Source organism: Sinocyclocheilus rhinocerous, unplaced genomic scaffold (genome assembly GCF_001515625.1).
Source record: "Sinocyclocheilus rhinocerous isolate Xijiao unplaced genomic scaffold, SAMN03320098_v1.1 scaffold1275, whole genome shotgun sequence".
Classification (NCBI taxonomy): Eukaryota; Metazoa; Chordata; class Actinopteri; order Cypriniformes; family Cyprinidae; genus Sinocyclocheilus; species Sinocyclocheilus rhinocerous.
In genome coordinates, this window is record NW_015628268.1 from 928,903 (window position 1) to 950,006 (window position 21,104).

The 21,104-nt window shown below is 38.8% G+C and overlaps 2 protein-coding genes across 2 annotated transcripts in view; both read left to right on the top strand.

Annotated features, from left to right (window-relative positions):
• LOC107737235 (uncharacterized) overlaps window positions 1-800 on the top strand; it is a 16,347-nt gene extending 15,547 nt beyond the window's left edge. Inside the window, exon 18 of the mRNA XM_016548702.1 lies at window positions 748-800. Within this exon, the coding sequence (XP_016404188.1) occupies window positions 748-800 (53 nt within the window). The remainder of the gene's footprint in view (window positions 1-747) is intronic.
• A 2,663-nt stretch (window positions 801-3,463) lies between these two features.
• LOC107737251 (signal-induced proliferation-associated 1-like protein 2) overlaps window positions 3,464-21,104 on the top strand; it is an 85,160-nt gene continuing 67,519 nt past the window's right edge. The window contains exon 1 of the mRNA XM_016548715.1: window positions 3,464-3,602. The gene's annotated coding sequence lies outside the window, so the exon portion shown is untranslated. The remainder of the gene's footprint in view (window positions 3,603-21,104) is intronic.

Below are 21,104 nucleotides of genomic sequence, written 5' to 3' on the forward strand. Positions count from 1 at the left end.
CATATATATATATATATATATATATTGTCTAATTAATTGGCCAACACTGAAAATGATTTGATAAAATATAAAACAATAGAGTAATGCTGTTCTTAGGAGACACTGATATGCCGTCATATGGTTAACTACTATTGCCATATTCATATTAGTGGCCAGTGGCCAGACTATGTGACCTGCCAAAGTGTGAAGTGATTAGCAAATAGCTCCATCTGCTGGGTATGTGCAAATTATGGGAAAACACTGTTGTTATTTCAAAAGAGTGTGAGCTACAGCTATGAATGATAACATATCTAATACAATATGTGAGAGTTGCAACAGAGAAGTACGGGCTATGCATAAATATGGATAAAGAGCTAATGAAAGTTTATTGGAGGGGACATCTGCATTTCTGGATGAAGAGAAAAAAAACAACAGTGTCTGTAATTGCATTAGATATTTTTATGCTCCAGTTATTAAATATGAAATGATATGGCCTTTATTACACTGACAAATACTCCAGGCTGTAATAATGACAATATCTCATGGGGATAACATTGAAATTGATTGCCATGTTTGACAGCTGTGTTGGGCCCAAAACACAGCTTTCAAAATTAGGCCAGTATTTCCCGTTAGACTTAAAATGTGCTTAAAATTGAGTATGTGAATGAGTATATGATATGACACATGCAGATTTATAATGAAAAACAAAAGAACAATTACATCTCCTTTTTGAATGGCAGGATAATTACTTCTTTTTTTAAATTGCTGGGCTATCAATCAAAACTAACAGGGGACAGGTAGCCCACCCACTCCATGGATGAGATGTAACCACATCACGATGGGCGTCGCTAGGCCATTTAAAAAAATTTGCGATTAGCTCCATAAACTGTACACGAATTCGTGTACAGTCCCCTTTAAATTTCATATGAAAAAGGCGGTAGACTTCTATCGGCTCCTCCCCGTCTTTCAGCCTCTTTTTCAATCCGCAGACCGCGGCGACGCAGAGCGAGAAACTGTGTTTATTGATAGATTGTTATAATATCTGCATCTGCGCAGTTCTTTGTCATAAATACAGTTTAAAAAATATCATGGGGAGCAATTGGTTCCACATCTACTGTAAAGTTTTCCCTGCGTTCACCCCACATCACACCACAGCTGTTTCCTCCAGTGAAAATGAAGCACATATGAACGCATACTTTATAAAACAATCATGTTGCCATTTTCATTTGAAAATTTAACTTTAAATGTAATACATATTCCAGTGCATGTGGCAAAGAGGTTTGCATACTTGAGCTAAGGAAAGAGGTTGTACTAGAAATGCAAACAGTAAAATTTTGTGTGTTTACAGTAAACAGGTGTGTGTGTGTGTGTGTGAGATCATTAAGATTTGTATTTGGCTTATTCAGTTATATGTTATACCCATCTATGCAATACAGTGGATTACAGCACTTTTTGGTATATAAGTTTATTATACCACCCCTATTAGTCAAACATTTTTTATTATTATATATTATACCCTCATTGGGGGCTGAGCCCCCATAAAATGAATATCCTGGAATCGACCCTGCACATCACATCATTGGCAAGATGGATTATTTCATGGATGGGCTCGTTTTGGACACCTTGCCATTTATCTGCTGTACATTTATGCTGTATGTGCATTATTGTATTTTGGTTGTATTCTTCTCTATATCAACGTGGTAAATTTAACTCTAAAGGTTGATCTAAGATCACGTAATAGACAATGCATTGCAGATTCACAATAGAGGTTTGAAATTTCATTGCCAAACTCCAGGTGGCGATCTAGTCACGCTTATGCGTACTGTGCTGCATTAGGTAAGCACAGAGGAATGGTCAACCCATGTACAATAAAATGCACCTCTGTGGACACCCATTTAGAGCTAACAACAGATCTAGCAGGCCCAGAGGCCTCATCCTGCTGATTCACTGTAGAAATAATAACAAGACTGCCATGGGAAAAGCCTTGCATATGAATTACACTCTCCTTTATAACCAGATTCCAATGCAATAAGCTGTACATCTGAGAAAACAATTTGTAAATCACTATTGTGGCGCATATATGCAATTGAAGGGATTATTACTGTGTTTGTGTGGTCATGCTGTTTTGTTATTCTCACACTTATGTGATGTCCTTCACTGTTTTGCACAAAATAAAACTGAAACCACATAAATGTCAGTGTGATTTATATGCTGATTGTTTTAAGGTAAAGAAAACATAGATCGTAATAAATTTAGGTCACTGGAAAAGCACTTTACAGTGTTGGAAACACAACTCTTGACAGGCTATAAGATGACACATGTCACAGGGTAGCTCCCATCAGGCCTAAAAATAACCTGACATTTTACTAGAGTGTGTAAGATTGCTCATGCCAATAATATGAGGCTTAAATATGATCATAAGTCAATTTATGACAAATTAGCCCTCTCTTGCACGCATTACGAAAGCAATGCTATTGAAAATGTTTTATAACAATCACAAATGCTAAAATCACAAATACATTGTAAAAAAAATTATATTTGGGAGTGGATATTTCATGCCACTTATAGGGAACACTATGTGAAAATGGAAAGAAATTCATTAAAGACAGCAAATATTTTGTGTAAATAAATATATGTTGTGAAATTAAGTGATTATACAATCTGTTGATGGCATAATAGTAAAATTACTTTACATGACAGTATATGACTTTTATTTATTTTACTTTTTACTTTAACTTAAATGTTAAGAAAATACTCAAATGCAGTATTTAATAAATACTCAATAAAGAATAACACAAAAATTCATTCCATCCATTATGCACTGTATTCACATCCATTCCACCATTACATAATTTTGCCTCTAGGCAACAAACACATTAAGCAAATCCTCATTAAAATTGTTTATACCTTCAAACGTCACTAAAAATGTGAATTCTATTTTTTGATGTGTGCAAATCACCAAAAATAGCCCTTCGAGCAAAACTGTCTCCTCCACATAGGCTAACGAAAAAGTTCAAATGACCATGAGGATGTAGTTGACCAAGTCAAAGCATTTTACTTGTTTATTCAACGTCATCTCTTCATTGTTAATTGCTATGTAATATGCATAATGTGCTTATTAATAAAATGGGTTTGTTACCCTGAAGCAATTTCGTGGATTAAATGAGTGTTTACAATTTACAAATGCATACATTAAAATGTAATTTAAAAAGTGGACATTTTTAGAACGTATTCATCCATAAAAACCGTATTATTTAACTGCCGCTTTTGCACGGTAAATGCAATTTTCTCGCGTCAGACATTAATGAGTCTCACAACATTGTCCCAAACAGCCCCTTTAAAGTCACAGGGCGAGATTGACAGGACAGATAGCAAATGATACGCCTCTACCACAGGAGAAGGGGCTCTGTCTACGCCACGGCGAATCAGCGCGCAGCAAAGGCGGGGTTTGTGCCGGTGGGGCTGTCGGTCAGCCGCTCGCTGCGTCCTGAGATCTGTGGAGTTGTTGCGCTTCTATTGTGGAAGGCGAGTCTCGTTGGGAAATAACGCGTGTATTGGCACAAGGAATCGTTGTGTTGTATCATTTTCACATTCAATGGGATTGTCGTCTCGTACTTGGCGAGGTAAGACGACAAACAACTGAATATATCTCTTGTAATTGAACTTGTTCCGAAAGAAACTTTTTCTTAAAGGTGAACTCCGCGGAGCTTCGTGGGTTTTGTCCATACAGATCCATCCGGCTCCGCAGCGCGTGTGTTTTTGGTTTTAACAATGCTTTTGGGAAAGCAGGGGAAAATATAAAATTGCTTTGTTTTAGGTCAAGTTTATTTGGTTTTAAAATATGTGCCGTTGCTGATGCACATAGCCTAACAGTGGGCAGTTTAGTTGTGTGTTATTCATTGTTTGAGAATGGGGGAGTTAATAAAAACATCTTACAATACCTTGACAATACATTTGTGTGCACTCTAGCCGCTGTACAATTTGTGATTTGTTTGAAAATGTTGAATATTTATTCGCTTTGTCGTTTTCTTTTCACTTTAAAATTTGATTGATCGATAGTTCACCCAAAATTAAAATTGTCTTCATGTACTCACCCACATTTCATTTCAAACCCTTACAACTTACTTTCTTCCGTAAAAAACAAAAGTAATCGACACGAGTCGTTATTTATATTCCAATACTTCTGATGCCATGCTATAGCTTTTTGTGAGGAACAGGCCGAAATTTAAGTTGCTATCTACACGTCATCCGCTTCATTAAAACGCTGCTACCCAATTGTTCAGTCAGTGAATTGAACTCCCGATTAGGATCATGACAGAATGCGCAGTTTTATGAAATACTAAGTGAACAATACCTGAATGACCTACTACATACCCAGTGAATTACCAGCGTCAACTGCGTCACATGACAATAACAACATGACAAGCATGTGTTCTTCTCAAAGAGAATTCTTCTCACTCTTCTCAAAGACTATGCGATTTTGGAAGCATTCTCTGGTTCGAAGTGTGGAACAAGTGATCACTTTGCTATCCCATAAGGCTTAGAAACTATTATATATATATATATATATTAAAAAAAATAATAATAATAATATTAAATTGTATTTATACTGCATACTCACTAACCCAAAGAAGGCACTTCATTTTGGAAAAAGCGAATTAGATGAATTGCAATATCAGCAATCTGCAAATTAATAATAAAAAAAATAATTCAGACTCACTTTTTCACAAATTGGGTATGGCTGTGTCTCCCATGAACTTGCCAAGAAGTACTAGGGCACTTGTAGGTATTGTAGGGCTTCAGGCAAGTTGGAAAATAGCACACAAGTCATTTGGACTATTTTTATGTTAATTTCATGGTGATTTTGTGCCCTCTTTGAAGCTTCGTCTTTTATTGCCATTACATGAAAGACATTTTTTTCAAAATATCTCCACAGAATATCTATTCAAAATAATATCAAAATATCTCCACAGAAGAAAGTCAGTCATACAGGTTTGGAATGACAGTATAGTTGATCATTTTTGTGAGAACTATTACTTCAAAGCCCTTCAGTCTTCAACTGATCCTATAAATTTTCAATTTGAAACAAGGGAGTTTTGTGATTGCCAAAAGGAAATCAGTCATTTTAGTACAAATGATTATCTTCAATCTAATTGCAGAAATGCTCATTCTGTCTCTGGTCTTCATCCTAAGAGTGATCATCTGAAAGTACTCATTACTCACTGTTGTTGAAAACCCTGCAACGGTCCGAAATGGATTAGTCTCACTTAATTTGTAACGCTTTAAAGAGAAATAGTTTTTTTTTGTAGTTCCTTCAGCAGTAACCTTGGCAGCCAGCTGTTGCTGCGAACATCTTGGCAGTCTACCCAGTAAATCTGCGGTTTTATTTCCTCTCCTGGGTTTGGAGTTTTTGATGCCCAAATTGGAGGGGTTTGTGTGCTTTGCAGGCCGAAACCCTTTGTAGCTCCGCTGTCTTTGTTTTAGGCGCATCCATTATTCAAATTCAAGCAAATACTTTGTTCTCATCTATTAGAAACTGAGTGGCATGTAAATGAAATGTCTTCATCAAATGAAGACTACAGATATCCGCCCAAATGTCTTGTTCCATGTCAAATGAGGTGCAGATGGCTCTGAATGCTCATCTAATGAGTTGCTGTATATTTTATTGTTAATTTAATTATCAAAACTCCAATGTAATTATGTTCAGCCTAGCTAAATTTAGTCAGAAACACTTCTCACCAAGAAACAAATCTGTGTCCTGTTGGTTTCAGCTTTAAAAATGTTGTGCTGTTTCTGTGAAATGTTCATATTCTCACTTAAATTATGATATACTGCTTTAAACCACTGAATGAATAGTCATGCTGCTTTGTGTGGTCATTTGAAACCCCCTCAGGGTGGATTAGAAGTCAAACACCCCGAATGTCTGACAACAGGGAGCCCGTCAAAAACACTTTCCTCGCGCTCAGAGGGTTCAAATCAATGGCCTTTGTGTCGCTACCACTGACAGAAAACAGGCCTGAGGGCGATTTGTTTGTGTTAGCAGATTAATTTCCCCTCTCTCTGTGTCATGGCGGGCACCTGTCAGCACTGAGGGACTCTTCACGTGAACCCTGTGGGACTTTTCGGCTGTCCCGACATAGTGCGGTCAGGCTAATTAAGTCTCTGATCTTTTCTTTGCGACTCTCCGGTCTCGTCCCTCGGGCCTTAGACCTACCTTGAGATCTTCGAGAAAGATCAGCAGATGTTTTTCAAGTGGTTTCAGCAAATTGTATTAGATGCAGCTGAGTCTGAGTTTGCCCTCGACTGACCGTTGATTGAGTTATCTAATTCTTGCGAGACCCCGTTGACCCTAGTGAGCAAATCAGAAGACGCCTCCCCTTTTTCATTGTTCATAGGCGACTGTGTGAGTTGTGGGTGGTTGTGAATGTTTGTGTGTCTGGCTTCATGGGAGGACTCCTCAGTTGTTTCCTCTGTGCATCTCTGGTTCCCTAAGGATGGAAAACAATCAGAGCATATTTGAGCGCCCAGATCCTGCACAGTGGGGCAGATTATGTGCATAGTTTGAATAATTCACAGATAATGGAAAGGAAATAAGTTTGGATGTGTTTCAAGTTTACCAAATCAAGGTCAGGAGTTGAGAACACCTCGGGAAACAAGATCCAAATGGCTTAATTCGAAGACTAAACAGTCCCTGCCCTAAGTGTGACCTCTTTCTGGAAGAGTTTGTGTTTTGCTTCTTTCGAAAAGGAAGTATTAAATTATCTCTAGACTCAGATCGGATGCTCTAGTTCCAAAGCTGTTTGCCCGTCTGGTAACTCCTAAAATAGTCATTCATGTCCATGTAAGACCCTGTTTGTTCATTGATTTATTGTGAGATTATGTTCTCAGATGAAAAAATGGTTGAAAAATCAGCTAGAGATCAAGAAAAGCTTTTGAAATGACTGCTGGTAGCGAAATCTGTTCTCTTGAAGTGGAGTCTCAGAAAAAGATGACAAAGGATACATTGTTAATTTGCTGGTAGTAATGCACCAAAGGTTTTTTCTAACTGATGGATAGCATCAGGAGAATGCATGGACACAGACAGGGATTAGCTATGGCCATCTGTTGCCCGAGGAATCAATAGCCAGACCTTTCTCAGCATCCCTGCATGGGTACAGGAAAGGATCACTGCACCATTCCATCAATGGTACTTCAGTTTGGCTGAGAGTGACCTCGGATACTCCCTTTATATCGAGTGCTCGATTATGCACCTTTGTGAGCAAGAAAGTGACGTCTTTAACGGGACAACGACTTCCACTCTTCCAGTTCCCTGCATGACCCACAAATTTCTTGTTAAGATAAATGGTAAAAAATACTCTGTTGTATGTTCTGCAGCGGTTGCCAACTGCTAATGTCAATTTTTAAACTTTCCAAATGTGCTTTTTACCAAGGCTACCATATCGTGAGGACACTCATTTGTTAGTGTTTTCCTGAATTTTCTTTTAAGCTTTGTCTATTCCTTCTGACGTATGTAGTTTTTTTATTTGGTTGTCCCAATGGACACTTCCATTGCAAGAAAAGGTTTCCTTTTAGTTGGCCATTGAGTTCCCAGCTATTTTCTTCCTTCACCCATTCTCTTTCATGGCTCCTTTTGAAGGTGTCGACACAATGCAGTATCTTCCTATGACACTTCCACAGCCTGGAGGTTTGGGGATTCGGTTTTCAGGTCGATATAGAGTAGAACATTACATCCTTATTGTGGTAGACAACCCTAAAGAGCTGGTGCCATCTCAGACCACCCTTCTCACTTCTGCCTGAGTGACTTTCCTGACATTCCTGGCAGAATCACCTGGCCTTAGCACCCTGCATTTCTGAATCCAAGACATTGTGTGGCTGGCAGACTAGAAAAACAAGCTTATGAGCATTGGTTTGTGTTGATTCTCTGTATGTTGTTTCATGCCAGGGTTTGCTATGAAGCATGGATGTGTTATTTCAGAACTTAAAGGTCAGGCTATAGGTGTTGTATTGCAGTCATGCGACTTTAGCAGAACTAAAGTCAGAAGATATTTGGAGATGGAGGGAACTGCCTGGTATATGAGTGCTGGCAATTTGACAGAAGACCAAGGCTTGTACTGGAAACCTTAATGGACCTTAATGGTTCTGTAATTATATTACCAAATTACTTCTCTTTTTTTCACATCCACATATTGCTCTTCAATGTTCTACCTAATCCAACACTCTCTCCATCTTAAAGAAATAGTTCATCAAAAAGTTTACTCAACCTAATTTGTTTACAAATCTGTATGACTTACCTTTATTGGAACACAGAACAACACAGGTCGTTCTGTTTACAAAGACCAAAACTTTTTTTTTTAGAAGAAGAAAGTCATACAGGTTTGATATGATATTAGGATAAGTAAATGATGGCATAATTAAAATTTTTGGGTCAGCTATCTTTAATACTTAGTCAGTCTATTTATGCAAGACAAGTGTGTTTTTATAATGTATAATGTATCAACATTTTATATCATATTTAATAGCCTACAGCCCCTGCCTCATAATAACCCAGCCATCTTGGACCATTCCCTCTTTTCTGCCTAATGCAAAGGCCCATGGGAAAGAGAGCCAGGCTGCTGGCAAACCCTATCAGATGCATGGAGCCATCTGCCTCTACACCTGACACTGTAACACTCACTTCCATCCATCCAGTTGGGTCTCAACCCCACCAAATGCCTTTTCCTGATTAACAATGGTTTCATTTCAAACTCTTTTCACTCGGGCTCATACATTCCCACCATCCTTTGGGATCTTCCCTCTTCCTTTCCACCTGTTCCGTGAGCGTGACCTCGGATGACAAGCTGCTCAATATTTAAAATGGCAAACGCTATGAAAAACTAGAGCACTGGAGCACAGCGTCTGCATTGGGTTCTGTACCATTTGTTTCCATGTGGGGCTTTTGTTTCGAGTTGGGGACGAGGATTGAAATATCAGTAGATAGATTTCCACAGTTCCACTTTGGCTGAACCGAATCTCATTCAAGCATCTACGTTCATTGTGAGGGGGGAGATTTTAGGAGGCTGGCTGACGCACATAGGGCCGTCTCCTTCTGGCTTCTCTCTCTCTCTCTCACTCTTTGAACCAGATCTCTGTTCTCAGCGGGACTAATATGACTCTCTCACACTTGCTAAGTGGACTCTTTGGAGGTTTCCACCACAAATGGGGACAGGCAGATCTACCTGAAGTGTTCAAAGACATAGGCTAAGCATCCCCATCTCTGTCCGTTGGGTGGGTGAAAACATCAAACCTTGAGCCTTTCATTAACATCAGAAGAATGAGCAAAGCTCTTTAACAATTAGATTTTTTTTTAATTTTATAAAGTAGGGGGAATTGCTGCACAAGCCTTCAGGGTGAAAATTTGAGGAATGTCACCTCTTAACAAGTCTGTAATTGGTTCTCGGCTTTCTTCGCTTCCACCTGGAGAAACATGGTATGACTAATCAGATGATTGACGGGGAGCTGAAAAAATGAATTATGTGCACAATAAGGCCTTGCATAAGGTTAACAGCTCCTGCCAAGTGTTCAGAGAACAGTGGCTGTGTTGTACCTGTGTAGGTTGTCATGGAGGCGTGTCCCAAAGCAAAGAAAGTGATAAAGTATCTGAGCTCAGTAGTGAGCTCAGTATCTGTGAAGTCTGTTTTGCAATGTTTACCCTTCAACAGCCATGATTCACCATGTCATTAGCTTGTCTTGACTGCTCTGCTCTATTGCCTTCATTCGGATCCTGCTCAATTTTATCGTTGTCTTTTTGACGGACAGTAAAGATGCACAGTAGAGCGATTGCAAGGTGAAGGATGGCGCAACTGTCTCCTTCACTTTGCATCATTGTTGTAGCTCATTAGCCATTAGCTTCTTCTAGCGTATTTGCGCAATGATTAAACGCATTGTATGCTAGACAGCGCCCCCTCCACAATGCAAGTCGAGTGGAAAGCTTATTATTTTTGCCCTACATTTCCTCCTTGCCAGGCCTGGATGTGTAATTCCCATGACAGTGGGGTTGTTTATTAGTCGCGCGTGTACAAGGACGATTAAATGCATGTAATCCTCAGGACTCCTAATGTTAAGTCTATTGATTGAACTTAAATACACATATTTCAGGACTTTGTCCTTGGCTGCATTGTTGTGGACGTTACTGTTTCAGGCAGTCTTACGCTATGACCACAGTCTGTCCCTGCTATTTCTCTCATCTGAGTACTAAATATGTACTGTAGAGATTTAGTATGACACCGCTAGATGTAATTTACATATGTTGGTCATAATCAGCAAGGCTATTTGTGGCTGAAACAGCTGTTGTTTGTTGCGGCAGTGGTATAGCTGCTGTTATTCTGCACACACAGCAAACCCTCACGGCCCTTTAATAAATCATAACCATTTTGTCTTAGAAGGTAATAACTCAACTTGCTCCAGTCTATTCACTTTTATACATGTTTTTTTCAGACATTTTTTTTTTCGGACTAAAGGCAAAGTCAGTTTTTTACAATGTGTAAATACTTTCTATCCCCGTTTAACGTAGAGAGGCGACTTCATTTTTGCTGTTCATTTTTCTTTTCTTTCAAGTGGCCTGAAAAACAGTGGCGTGAGTTTAGGGTGGGACTACTAGTAAAAAACTTTTTGGAAATATTTTTTTTTCAGTTCTGTTTGGTGCCACTGTTGGTGCAGAAATCACAAATTTCACCTTTAAAACAATTGAAGCAACTTTTCTTGCCCCTGGTGTGGTGAAGGTGAGATTGGTCCAGTATGTCCTTTGACCTTCTACTGGCCACTTCAGCAGGGACAGATGGACAGGTTTATTCTCGAGGTCAGGGTGCCTCTTCCCCCAGAGTTTCCTATTTTTCTGTCTTATTGATCTCATCTCATCAATGGATGCGTCCACATTGGTTTGGAATGATTACTGTTGCATATGCTTCAGTCATTGAGCTGAATGTCAGCAAGGTCACCTTTAAGCCCTCCTTGTTTGTTTGGGTGCCACAAGGGTTTAACCGGTGAAGGTCTTGGAAGAGACCTCTTAATACTATATTTAAAGCCATTTTATCATTTTATTAGTATTTTCAAATGGATTCTTGCAGTTTGATTGGATGACCTATGTATGATTCATTGTTGTATTTTAAACATTTAGCAACAAAGAGCTGTTACCACCAGTTTGTGAAAGCAATAATCCATTTGAGACTTTGGTTTACACTGGATTACCAAGGTTAAGGGTGTTTTAGGCACATTGTATCTCGCATGCCTCGTGACTTGTTACGTTATTGTGCATGCTCCATTATGCGCACCACTGACCCATGAAACATATGGCACTGCCAGATTATTCGTCCGATTGTGAAAAAATCTATATGTAGCAACATTTAGAGATAAACATGAAGAAAGAAAGGGATTAACTCAAGAAAGGTTAATGGTTCACAATCTGATGACCTGTGCTTGTTGTTGGTTAAGACCCTCAGATGCATTGGCCAGACCCCAGACAATGTGTTGTTTCCATGGGTTTTTTGGCGGGGGCGAGATTGTTGACCTGTTGTCCTCCAGACCTGAAGGCCAGATAAGAGGAGCAGATTAGTGTCTCTCCCAGCATTCCTTCTTCCCACTGTAGCGAAAGTGATGTCTCAGTAGGAAGCCTAGGGGAATTTCGAGTGGTGACACTATGGACCCTTTCTTTTCCACAGGTTTCTCTCCTCTTTTTTAAAATCTCACCCACCCTTCTCTGCCTTTACCACTGAAATAAGATGTTAGGCTTTATCATTTTCTGGAAGCCCCTATGACCTGGAAAATTAGAGACATTTGTGCAGGAAATTATGGGTGTGATTATGGTGGCAGGAAATGGCTGTCGGCAATTAAAAAAGATGAGGAGAAAACACGTGTTGCCTTGAGACGCAGGTGCAGCCTCCAGACTCTTCCGTTAGCTCTCTTCACATTAAAATAAACATAACAACTGTGTTTGTCGGAAAGGGTTGCGGGTGATCAAAGACCTCGCTGGATCCATTTTCGGACACCTAAATGTCATCTAACGCACTAGATTAGTAGTTTCAGTTGTGCGGATCGTTCTGGCTGAGCGGTTCTAAATGTGTAAGTGATGACAGATGTTCAGGAAGTTTTAATTTGCCATGCTTTGTCTGCTTACAAACAAAAGATACAATTTTCATAAGCTGTAAAAGAAATCTACCTACATTTTTGAGATTTTCTGTTAGGTTTTATTTTCTCATTCTAGAAAGTAATAAATGCAGATCTGGTTAATTGCAGGATTAAGTTCATGGAATTTGAGGCCTTTTCTCTGTTACTGATAACAGTATATACATTGAGAATCCAGGGTAGTACCTCTCTCTAAATTTAAAACATGGATACATGGTGGCTTAGCTGAAGATGGCTGTATTTTTAGAAATCCCTCTGTAGGTGTTGTGATTTTTAATGCTGATCTTGGTTCAGCGTCCTTTCACACCTTCTTTGTGTATGTCATATCGAGGTACCAATCTCACATCGGCATGAAAGGGCAGCTGTTGTCTTCGACCTTTTCCATGTTCGACAATCTTCACGCTCTTATTGACTTCCATCAGTTCAGTTGACTATATTTCAATAACATAATTATTTCTATAAAATCTTTAGTCACGGGAATGATGAGATTTTTACGAGCCAGACGTGTCACATGTGTACTAGACGGGAGTGTATTTGCCTGCGCGTGTCCCGTCTTTGGGATTGATTAGCTGGTAAGTGACCTGCTTGGTTCAAGGTTAATTGGTTTATTGTAGCAGATCATGTTGTGAGATGGAGCTTGAGCGGAGAAGAGTTCGACACAGCTATAATGTGTATGAATGTGCAGCTTTTAATCTCTAATGAGCCGCTGAGCTTGCAGCCAATCAGGCGCTGCAGTTCAGCCAGTTCGGCCTGTTATATGTATTGAATGAGCTTTTTAGGGATGTTTGAGAGAAGCGTGTATTGTTTCTTGTACTTGGAAGGAGGAAGAGGTTATTGTTACGGTTAGACGTTTCACTTCAGGGCACTGATGTGTTGTGTGTTTTGGTGCTGCTTCAGCTCACTGGAGCCTATAGATGCGCGCGTACACACACACACACACACATACATTCTTAGCATTCATCCCACCCTGACTTCATACATCCCATTCAAGCACCAGGCATTACTTTATCAGTTATTCCCAGCTGGGGCAATTTAAGTTTGCTTCAAGCCTGTTAGAAAATTTGATGTCTTTTGTAATAATGATTAATTCTGTTATTTTATTTTTTTATCATTTATTTTATTTTGTATTTTACTAATATTTTATATTTTTGTAATCATTATCAATTATATTATTTTATTATATTATTTTTATTTATTTCATTCTAATTTTTATAATGCAGTTCAGTTGAGGAGCCAAGTTGCATCTCACTTTTGGAGCTTTTGCTTCCCATGCAGCTCATAACTAAATAACACCTCCTGTGCGACTATGTGGCTTACTGCAATGGGTAACGTGACATGCAAATGTGAGAGACTTTTCTAAAATAAATAGTAAAATATTCATCACTCATATTTCATGCATGATTCACTCATAGGAATTTGTGTGCCCTCATTAACCTTACCTGAGCAGCAAGTGATGATTTCAGACCTTGTCTTCAGTGATGAAATAATATCTTGATCAGAATCAAAAATTAGGTTTTAGATTAAGGGTTACATGGCAATACCAGATGTCAATCATATTTAAAATTGAATCCAAAATGCATGTACAGCTGCTTTTTCATTGCCTCTATCCATGTGTTGCATTTTTAAGATTTTGTGGCAAGTTAAAAATTGTTCAGCTTTTAAAACCGTGTCTCAAGACCCCTGTGATCTGTCCTGTTAAATTTCATCAGTTGCGCTCCATCTAACTGTTTTTAAACGCAAGAATGCATCCTGTGTGTCCTTTCCAAACAGATTTTTGGAGAGAACACAAAGGACTGAAACCGTGTACTGTGCCTGTATACAATTACTCTCCCGACTCTAACCAATCAAACATAAGGTATTTTATTTATATATATATATATATATATATATATATATATATAAAATACCTGCATGGGATAATATATAAAAGTATTAATTTCTTTCCAAAAAACTAAAAAGAATCTAACTGACCCCATGTATGTTTAGAGATAGTTCAGATGACCACAAATCAGATGTTTTAGTATGTTTGAAATTGTTCAAAATTGGATTCAGAAAAATCCAATCTTGAATGTTTTTGTTGTTTACATGCAACAAAGTCCTGAACAAATTGGCTGGTAAAATGCAGGCACTCGATAAGATTCAGTTTCTGCCTCTCCTCCTCCTCTTCTTCCCTGTTCTGCCTTTCATCTGCACCGAGGCTCATGAGATCATTAGCGGATTTTAGTCTCAGTGGATTTCAGCAGTCAGAGGTCAGTCGTCTTCAGAGATGTCACTCACTGGGCCTGGAGGTTTTGTTCCCATGTGGAAGGAAAGACCTTATTCATGCTGTGTTTATTCCCTGAATGACAAGGAGCACCATAAGTGAGGAATGGATGGAGGGAGAGAAGGAAAGAGAGAAAGGGACAGGTAAGCACAGCTGGGCAGCCAAGTAAGGACAGTTTTATTTCAGAGAGTCAGAGTGCTTTGTAATGTGAAGAAAAGAGCCATGGGAATACTTCACAACACCCAGCGGACCTTCCTCTGTCTGTTTCTCTTTTTCTTCCTCTCTTCATCTGTTCTGTCTTCGTCTTTCGCTCTTATTTTAGCTCCTTTTTCGTCATTTTAAAGGGATAGTTTGCACAAAAAAGAATATTCTGTCATCATTTACTCACCTTACTACGTTCCTCAAAACGTATTTTTTGTGTTCTTGGTCTACAAAATGACCATAAAACTGGTCCATATGATTTGTACTTCAAGTCTTCTAAAGCAAAACAATATCTTTGTGTGAGGAGGGGAAGATTTTCAATGAATGACGAACATATGGACTACTTTTATGGTGCTTTTTTGTCATTCTTAAGCTTGACAGCCCCAGTCCTCGGTCACTTTCATTCATTTTTCAAAAATTCACTTTGTGTTTCATGGAAGAAAGGCTAGGTTTAGATCAACATGAGGGTGAAAAAACGTTACCAGAATTTAAATTTTGAGTAAACTGTACCTTTGAGTTTCTCTTGCACTTAATTTCTACTAAAAATCCAGTTATTTTTGCATTTCCATTTGGTAGTGCAAAAATTCCACTTAAGTTGCTTACGTAAGTGACTCCTTTATTTTGTCTTTCTATTTTTCTCGAACATGTAACTTCTTTGCCAGTGGTGCAGCAGAATAAAGAGGGAATGTGTTTGAATCTGACTGACATGTGATTGCGAATGAGAAACAGCTGTTTCCATCCCCCTCCGTGTCTCTTGGAGTGCTCGTTCCACAGCAGGAGTGAGCCAAGTGGAAAGCAGCACCCAACAGCTGCACATAGACTCAGCAAGGAACCAAAACAGACAGGTTTTTTATATCTTCGTTTAGGAGGAACAACAGGAAGGGAACCAAGTAGCAGAAGGTTTCTGGCAGTGGCAGTGTTTCGGGTGGTGTAAACAGGGCCAGGCGATAGAGCCATAAACGATGGATGGGCTTACGTCAATACAAACGACACAAGTGTTTCAGATCTGTTGACGTGACCCAGAGTGCCGGGGCAAAGAATTCACACCTCTACCTCAGGAGCAGCTGTTGCCCATCTCTCTCCTCCTCAATGAGGGGGAAGGGAGGAATGCTGAAGGAATATTCCGGGTTTATTGCGACCTGACGTCTGTGTGCCGCATTTGTGGAGTGCCGACGATTACCTCAGACAATAAATGCGTGCTTACTGTAAACGCATGGATCGTGTGTTTATAAACACAGAGGGACGTGTTGAAATTATTGCCTGAGGTGGTAAAAAACAGTATGCTAATGGGTGATAGCTAAACTCTGAAATCCCTTTAAAGGTGAACTGCGTAGGTTTTTTTTTTTGATGATAAAATGCTCTCTTGCTCCAGTTTAGTGCACAGAGACATCAATAAGCAAACCATGTGTATGTAGACTTCCTAAAACATTCTCAAAACATTAGCTGCATCCTGAATGATGTATTATATACAATACATTATGTACTCTTCTATCTAGTTTATTAATTTTATAAGAGTAGTGTCATCTCGGATGTAATGCGGTTTAATGTTATTGTTTTTTTTTTCAAACAAGTCGCCATGTTCCATTTGTAGTATGAGCGCTATATTTAGCATGTTTAGCCCAGTGTTATTTTACTATTATTTATATACTACTATTTATTAATATTTTTAATTCACTTTTATTTTTATTATAAAAATATGTATTAATTTTGTTCATCCTTATTTTTTTTTTGTTTTTTTTTTGTTTTGATTTGAGTCATTTTAGTATTTTAATTTATTATGTTCGGTTAGTTGCCAAGGGAACTTTTCTAATTTTGTTACTTTAAAAAAATTTATTTTAGCCGTTTCATTTAACAAAAATGTATTCTTAAAAGTTAACAAACGTTTTATTAGTTTTACTTTTTACATTAAGAACCCTAGCTGCTCCTCTACTGCTATTTAAATCTGTGTAAATCAAAAATAATCTATGTAAAGATACAATTATGTAAACGAATGTGAATACTAAAAGCTCTGAATATGTTAATTAAAAGTATAAATAGTGTGTTGGGTATTGCACATGAAACCTTTTGTGGAAATGGTTATTATTTTTCAGACTTGTGCTACTAGTGGCGCAGAAATTTCACCTTTAATATAAAGGTCGTCTTTGTTTATTCGTAGTCTGTGTGGAGGAAGGGAGATTTCTTACCCTACTAAGACTTTAAATGTGTTACCTGATACAGAATGGTACAATTCCAAACAAAATTTAAACAGTGCTTTCTAATAAACTTGACTGCAAAGATAAAGACACAAAGGCCCATTAGAGCAAGCGAGAGAGAGAAGGAATGAGAATAATTCACAGCCTCTCCCTCCTGCTCTCCATCACTGGGTCTTTATGAGGCCACAGGCAGCTATAAACTTTTCCTTTTAATAAAAGCAGCTATTCGCACATTTCTCATTCTCATTATCTGTGTACAAGAGAGAAAAAGAGAATCACCTTCAGACACTGTTTTCGTTTTAAACACGTATACGGATGTATGCAGTTCACACTATATAAACAGACATAAACACACAAGCACCTCAGCTGTGTTTCTCCTCAGGGTGCATGAGTTTTATCCTGTCTGCTGCAGATCCAGAAGGCCTTTGGACTCCTATAAACATTTAATACCTCACAATAAATAAAAACGCACACAAACACACCTCAGAGAGATATAGAGAGAGTCTTCCGTGTACAACAGTGAGCGCAAGCTAGATTAAATTGATTATTATGTTTTGAATATGAACATTTTTCTTTAAAAAAACGCATAGATTCGCTACAGGACGCCTTTGTTCACCCCCCGGAGCCGTGTGAGGCACTTTTTATTATGGATGGATGCGCTTTATTTCACTTCTTTTGGACTGATGAACTGCAACACCCGCTGAATGCCATTAAACAGCTTGGATGATCAAAGACCATTTTTAATATAACTCTGACTGGATTCATCTGAAAGAAGGAAGTCATATACGCCTAGGATGGCTTGAGGGTGAGTAAATAATGGGCTAATTTTCATTTTTGGGTGAACTATCCCTTTAACTTACAATTGTGAAACATGTTTTTAAGAAGCAAATCTATCAAGCTGTTTTTTTTAAGGAGGATTCGATGACTTGCAGAACCGAGCTAAAGGCATGGGCTCGGAGGGCCACTGTGGAGCAGGAGTAAGCAAAGACAACAGTGGAGCCAGAGGGAAGGAGGAAGAGCTGAATGGAACAAGCGAGGACAAAGGAACCTGGAGGCTAGGCAGGATCAGTGGATAGGGAGTCCATCATGCTAGACACAGGAGGAAGGACCTCAGGGAGTATGGGCTAGAATTAAGTCCAGATCTCTAAAGTCCATTTATTCCCCCTTCTGGACGGACATGGCTTCTGGCTCAGATTCGGAGATGAACAAGGTGGGCTCTGGCTCCAGGACAAACCTGGTGGCTGGCTCCGTAGCGGGAGTGGCCTCAAGCTCTGTGGCAGGCACGGGCTCTGGCTATAAGTCCGTGGTTGGCGTGGGGCTGAGCAGATCTTCTTCCTCCTCACCCACAGAGAAGGGGGACCCAACTCAGGAGGAGTGCGTCTTCCACAAAGTCTTTGAATGTTCCCCAAAAACCTTAGATGGGCAGCTGGTCTTTTAGTGAGTCCTTGAGACTGGCTTGAAAATATGCGATCAGTGACCGGTCTTGATTGTGAGTTAGATGAGCCAGCTGAAGGAGCTCACTGGTGTGGTCCTCAAGGGATCGATTTCCAAGTAAGGAGAAGGCGTCTAACTGCTGATAAATCTATTATTTTAGGTCAGTTCTTCTGTAAGGCGTGGTTCAAGCAACACGAAAGAGGCAAAGGACAGGATAATTTCCAGCAGTCAAAACTTTAATTATCAAAACAAAAGCACTCTGAAGCATGATGTCCATGATATAAGAACAGAAAACACACATCAACTTACAAGTCCTCAAAATATAAACAGACAGTGACACACATACAAACAACCAACCACTTGCTAACACAGAAATGATTACACACATACTGACACATTCCTCTTTCGACTGCTTCCTTGTTGGTGCATTGCTTGTGTTTGTAGCCTGCTGATCACTCTCCATTTCTCTACCAATACACTAAGTTTTTATTTACTTTCTAGTACAATTTTACTGCATGCATTCACTTTCTAAATTTTTTTTCTCCTCTGAAAATTTTATATCACGATTACAGTGACCAAAATTATGACATTATCAATATTATCGCGGTACTGTTAAATTGTGTTGGAAATATTCAAAAAGTGCTGATTGTCATGTGTGGTACTGAGGAGCAAAATGCAGAGTTAGATCAACACATACTTCATTAATATAACGGGGTGAACACCAATCCACAGGACACAGACAATAAAATAGGAGCTGGGTGAGAACAGTGCAGATGGCAGATAGTCTGAGAAAAAAAACGGGATTGGAGACAGACCGTATTCATTATGTATGGTACTAGGACCAGGGTGGAGCAGTACTATCTCTGCCTGCCTTTCAGACATCTCGGCTTTGAAGAAGGAGCATCATCTCCAACTCAAACTTGCGAAGATAAAGCTCCATGTAATCCCTGCAAACCTGCCAGTTGAGCTGACCACAACATCACTGTTCAATATTCATTAGTGGGGTAAACAACACTAATGCCAAACATCACTAAACCTCTCCACAACATTAAACCAAGTCACTTACTTACGCACACACCACACATTGGTTTCCATGTTTTATGGGGACATTCCATATATGTAATCCCTTTACCCTAACCCTACCCCCAAACCTACCCCTCACACAAAACTTTCTGCTATTTCAAAAAATTCTGTATGATTTATAAGCTTGCGTCCTCATGGGGACCAAAAAATGTCCACCCAAGATCAAAATTTACTGGTTTTACTATCCTTGTGGGGACATTTGGTCCTCATAATCTAGGGAATACCAGGTACACACACACACACAATTGTCCTTCTCTCCACATATTACCTCTGCTGTAGCTTGTTTCCTAGTCTAGCTTTGTAATAAACCTGGCATTATACAATATAAATATTGTTGGCTCTGTGATGAACTGCTTATGTTCCTTTATATTAAGTCCAATTAGATAAAATCATCTACTAAATGCATTAATGAAGTGTATCGTAGCTACGTCATCAAGCACCATCAAAGACCATCTCAATTTAGAAGGATCCTTGGAAGGCAGCGTATGATTCAAATCCTTCATTAGGAGTATTTTGAAGGATGCATGAAATGTATCCTTCACGTCTTCCAATCACTCACAATCCTTTGCACACATTCCAAAAGAACTGGTGGAAAATGAATTGGCAGTGAACTTGTCCAGTTACATTATGTAATGCAAGATGGCAATGTGTTTTTTATTTGTTTTGTAGTAAATGAATCACATAATGCTAAACTGCCAATGAGCTAAACCACTGGGAGACAGATAGTTGTCATTCACTGTATCACATTAATAGAAAGTCAGTTAATAGGAAGATTTTTAATGTATTTTCACAAATTTTACTTAGTAGTATTTTTTTTTTTAAACCTATATGATGTGAATGTGGGCTTACTTGACAGTTGAGAACTCTAGCCTAGAAGCCTCAAAACAACTGGTATAGGAAAGATGCAGCCTTCCAATTGATAAGCACCGGTTGTTGCGTTTTCTATCTCTCCACTTCCCACTCCACCCTGCAGCTTAGCACACCCACAATTTTTATTTTTATTTTTATTTTTTAGCATTTTTCAAAACTGTGTTAAGAACTAACCAGTGCTGAAACAGTGGATTCCATGACATAACATTTTAACTTTAAAATTATTATATAAAATTATATAAATTATGTAAAATCATATCTTGAGTGTCAAAATTACAATTAATTTTCAGTAATATTATAGATGTAACTGCACTGAGATTATCAGATGAGAACCAAACTTGAATTGAATTGAGTTAAATGATGACACTGTTCTCTTCTGTAGAGCTGCTTTATAGCTAAATCAAATTAGTTTTATAACTGATCAACTTTGTAACATCAACCACACTCTTTCTGAATTAAATTGAATCAACATTGTACTGACTTGACTTGAGCTGAATAAGTGACGAAGTGACTTGGGCTGACAGATGCTCAACAAAGACCCAACACTGCCCGACGACTGACCACTGGCTTGGTGTGTCAGTCACAGCCTTAATCCTTTAAAGGGGTCATATGATGCGATTTCACGTTTTCCTTTCTCTTTGGAGTGTTACAAGCTGTTTGTGAATAGATAAGATCCCTAAAGTTGCAAAGACTAAAGTCTCAAACCCAAAGAGATATTCTTTATAAAAGTTAAGACTGGTCCACGCCCTCCTAAAACGCCACGTTTAAACATGCCCCCACATGTCTACATCACGATGTGAGAAGATCTGCATAACGCCGCCCAAATGTTCACACAAAGAAAGAAGGTTGTAGCAAAGTTCGTAGTCACGGGAAGAAGGAGGCGGAAACCGGCGAACACTTAAACAAACTTTAATAATAAAATAAAC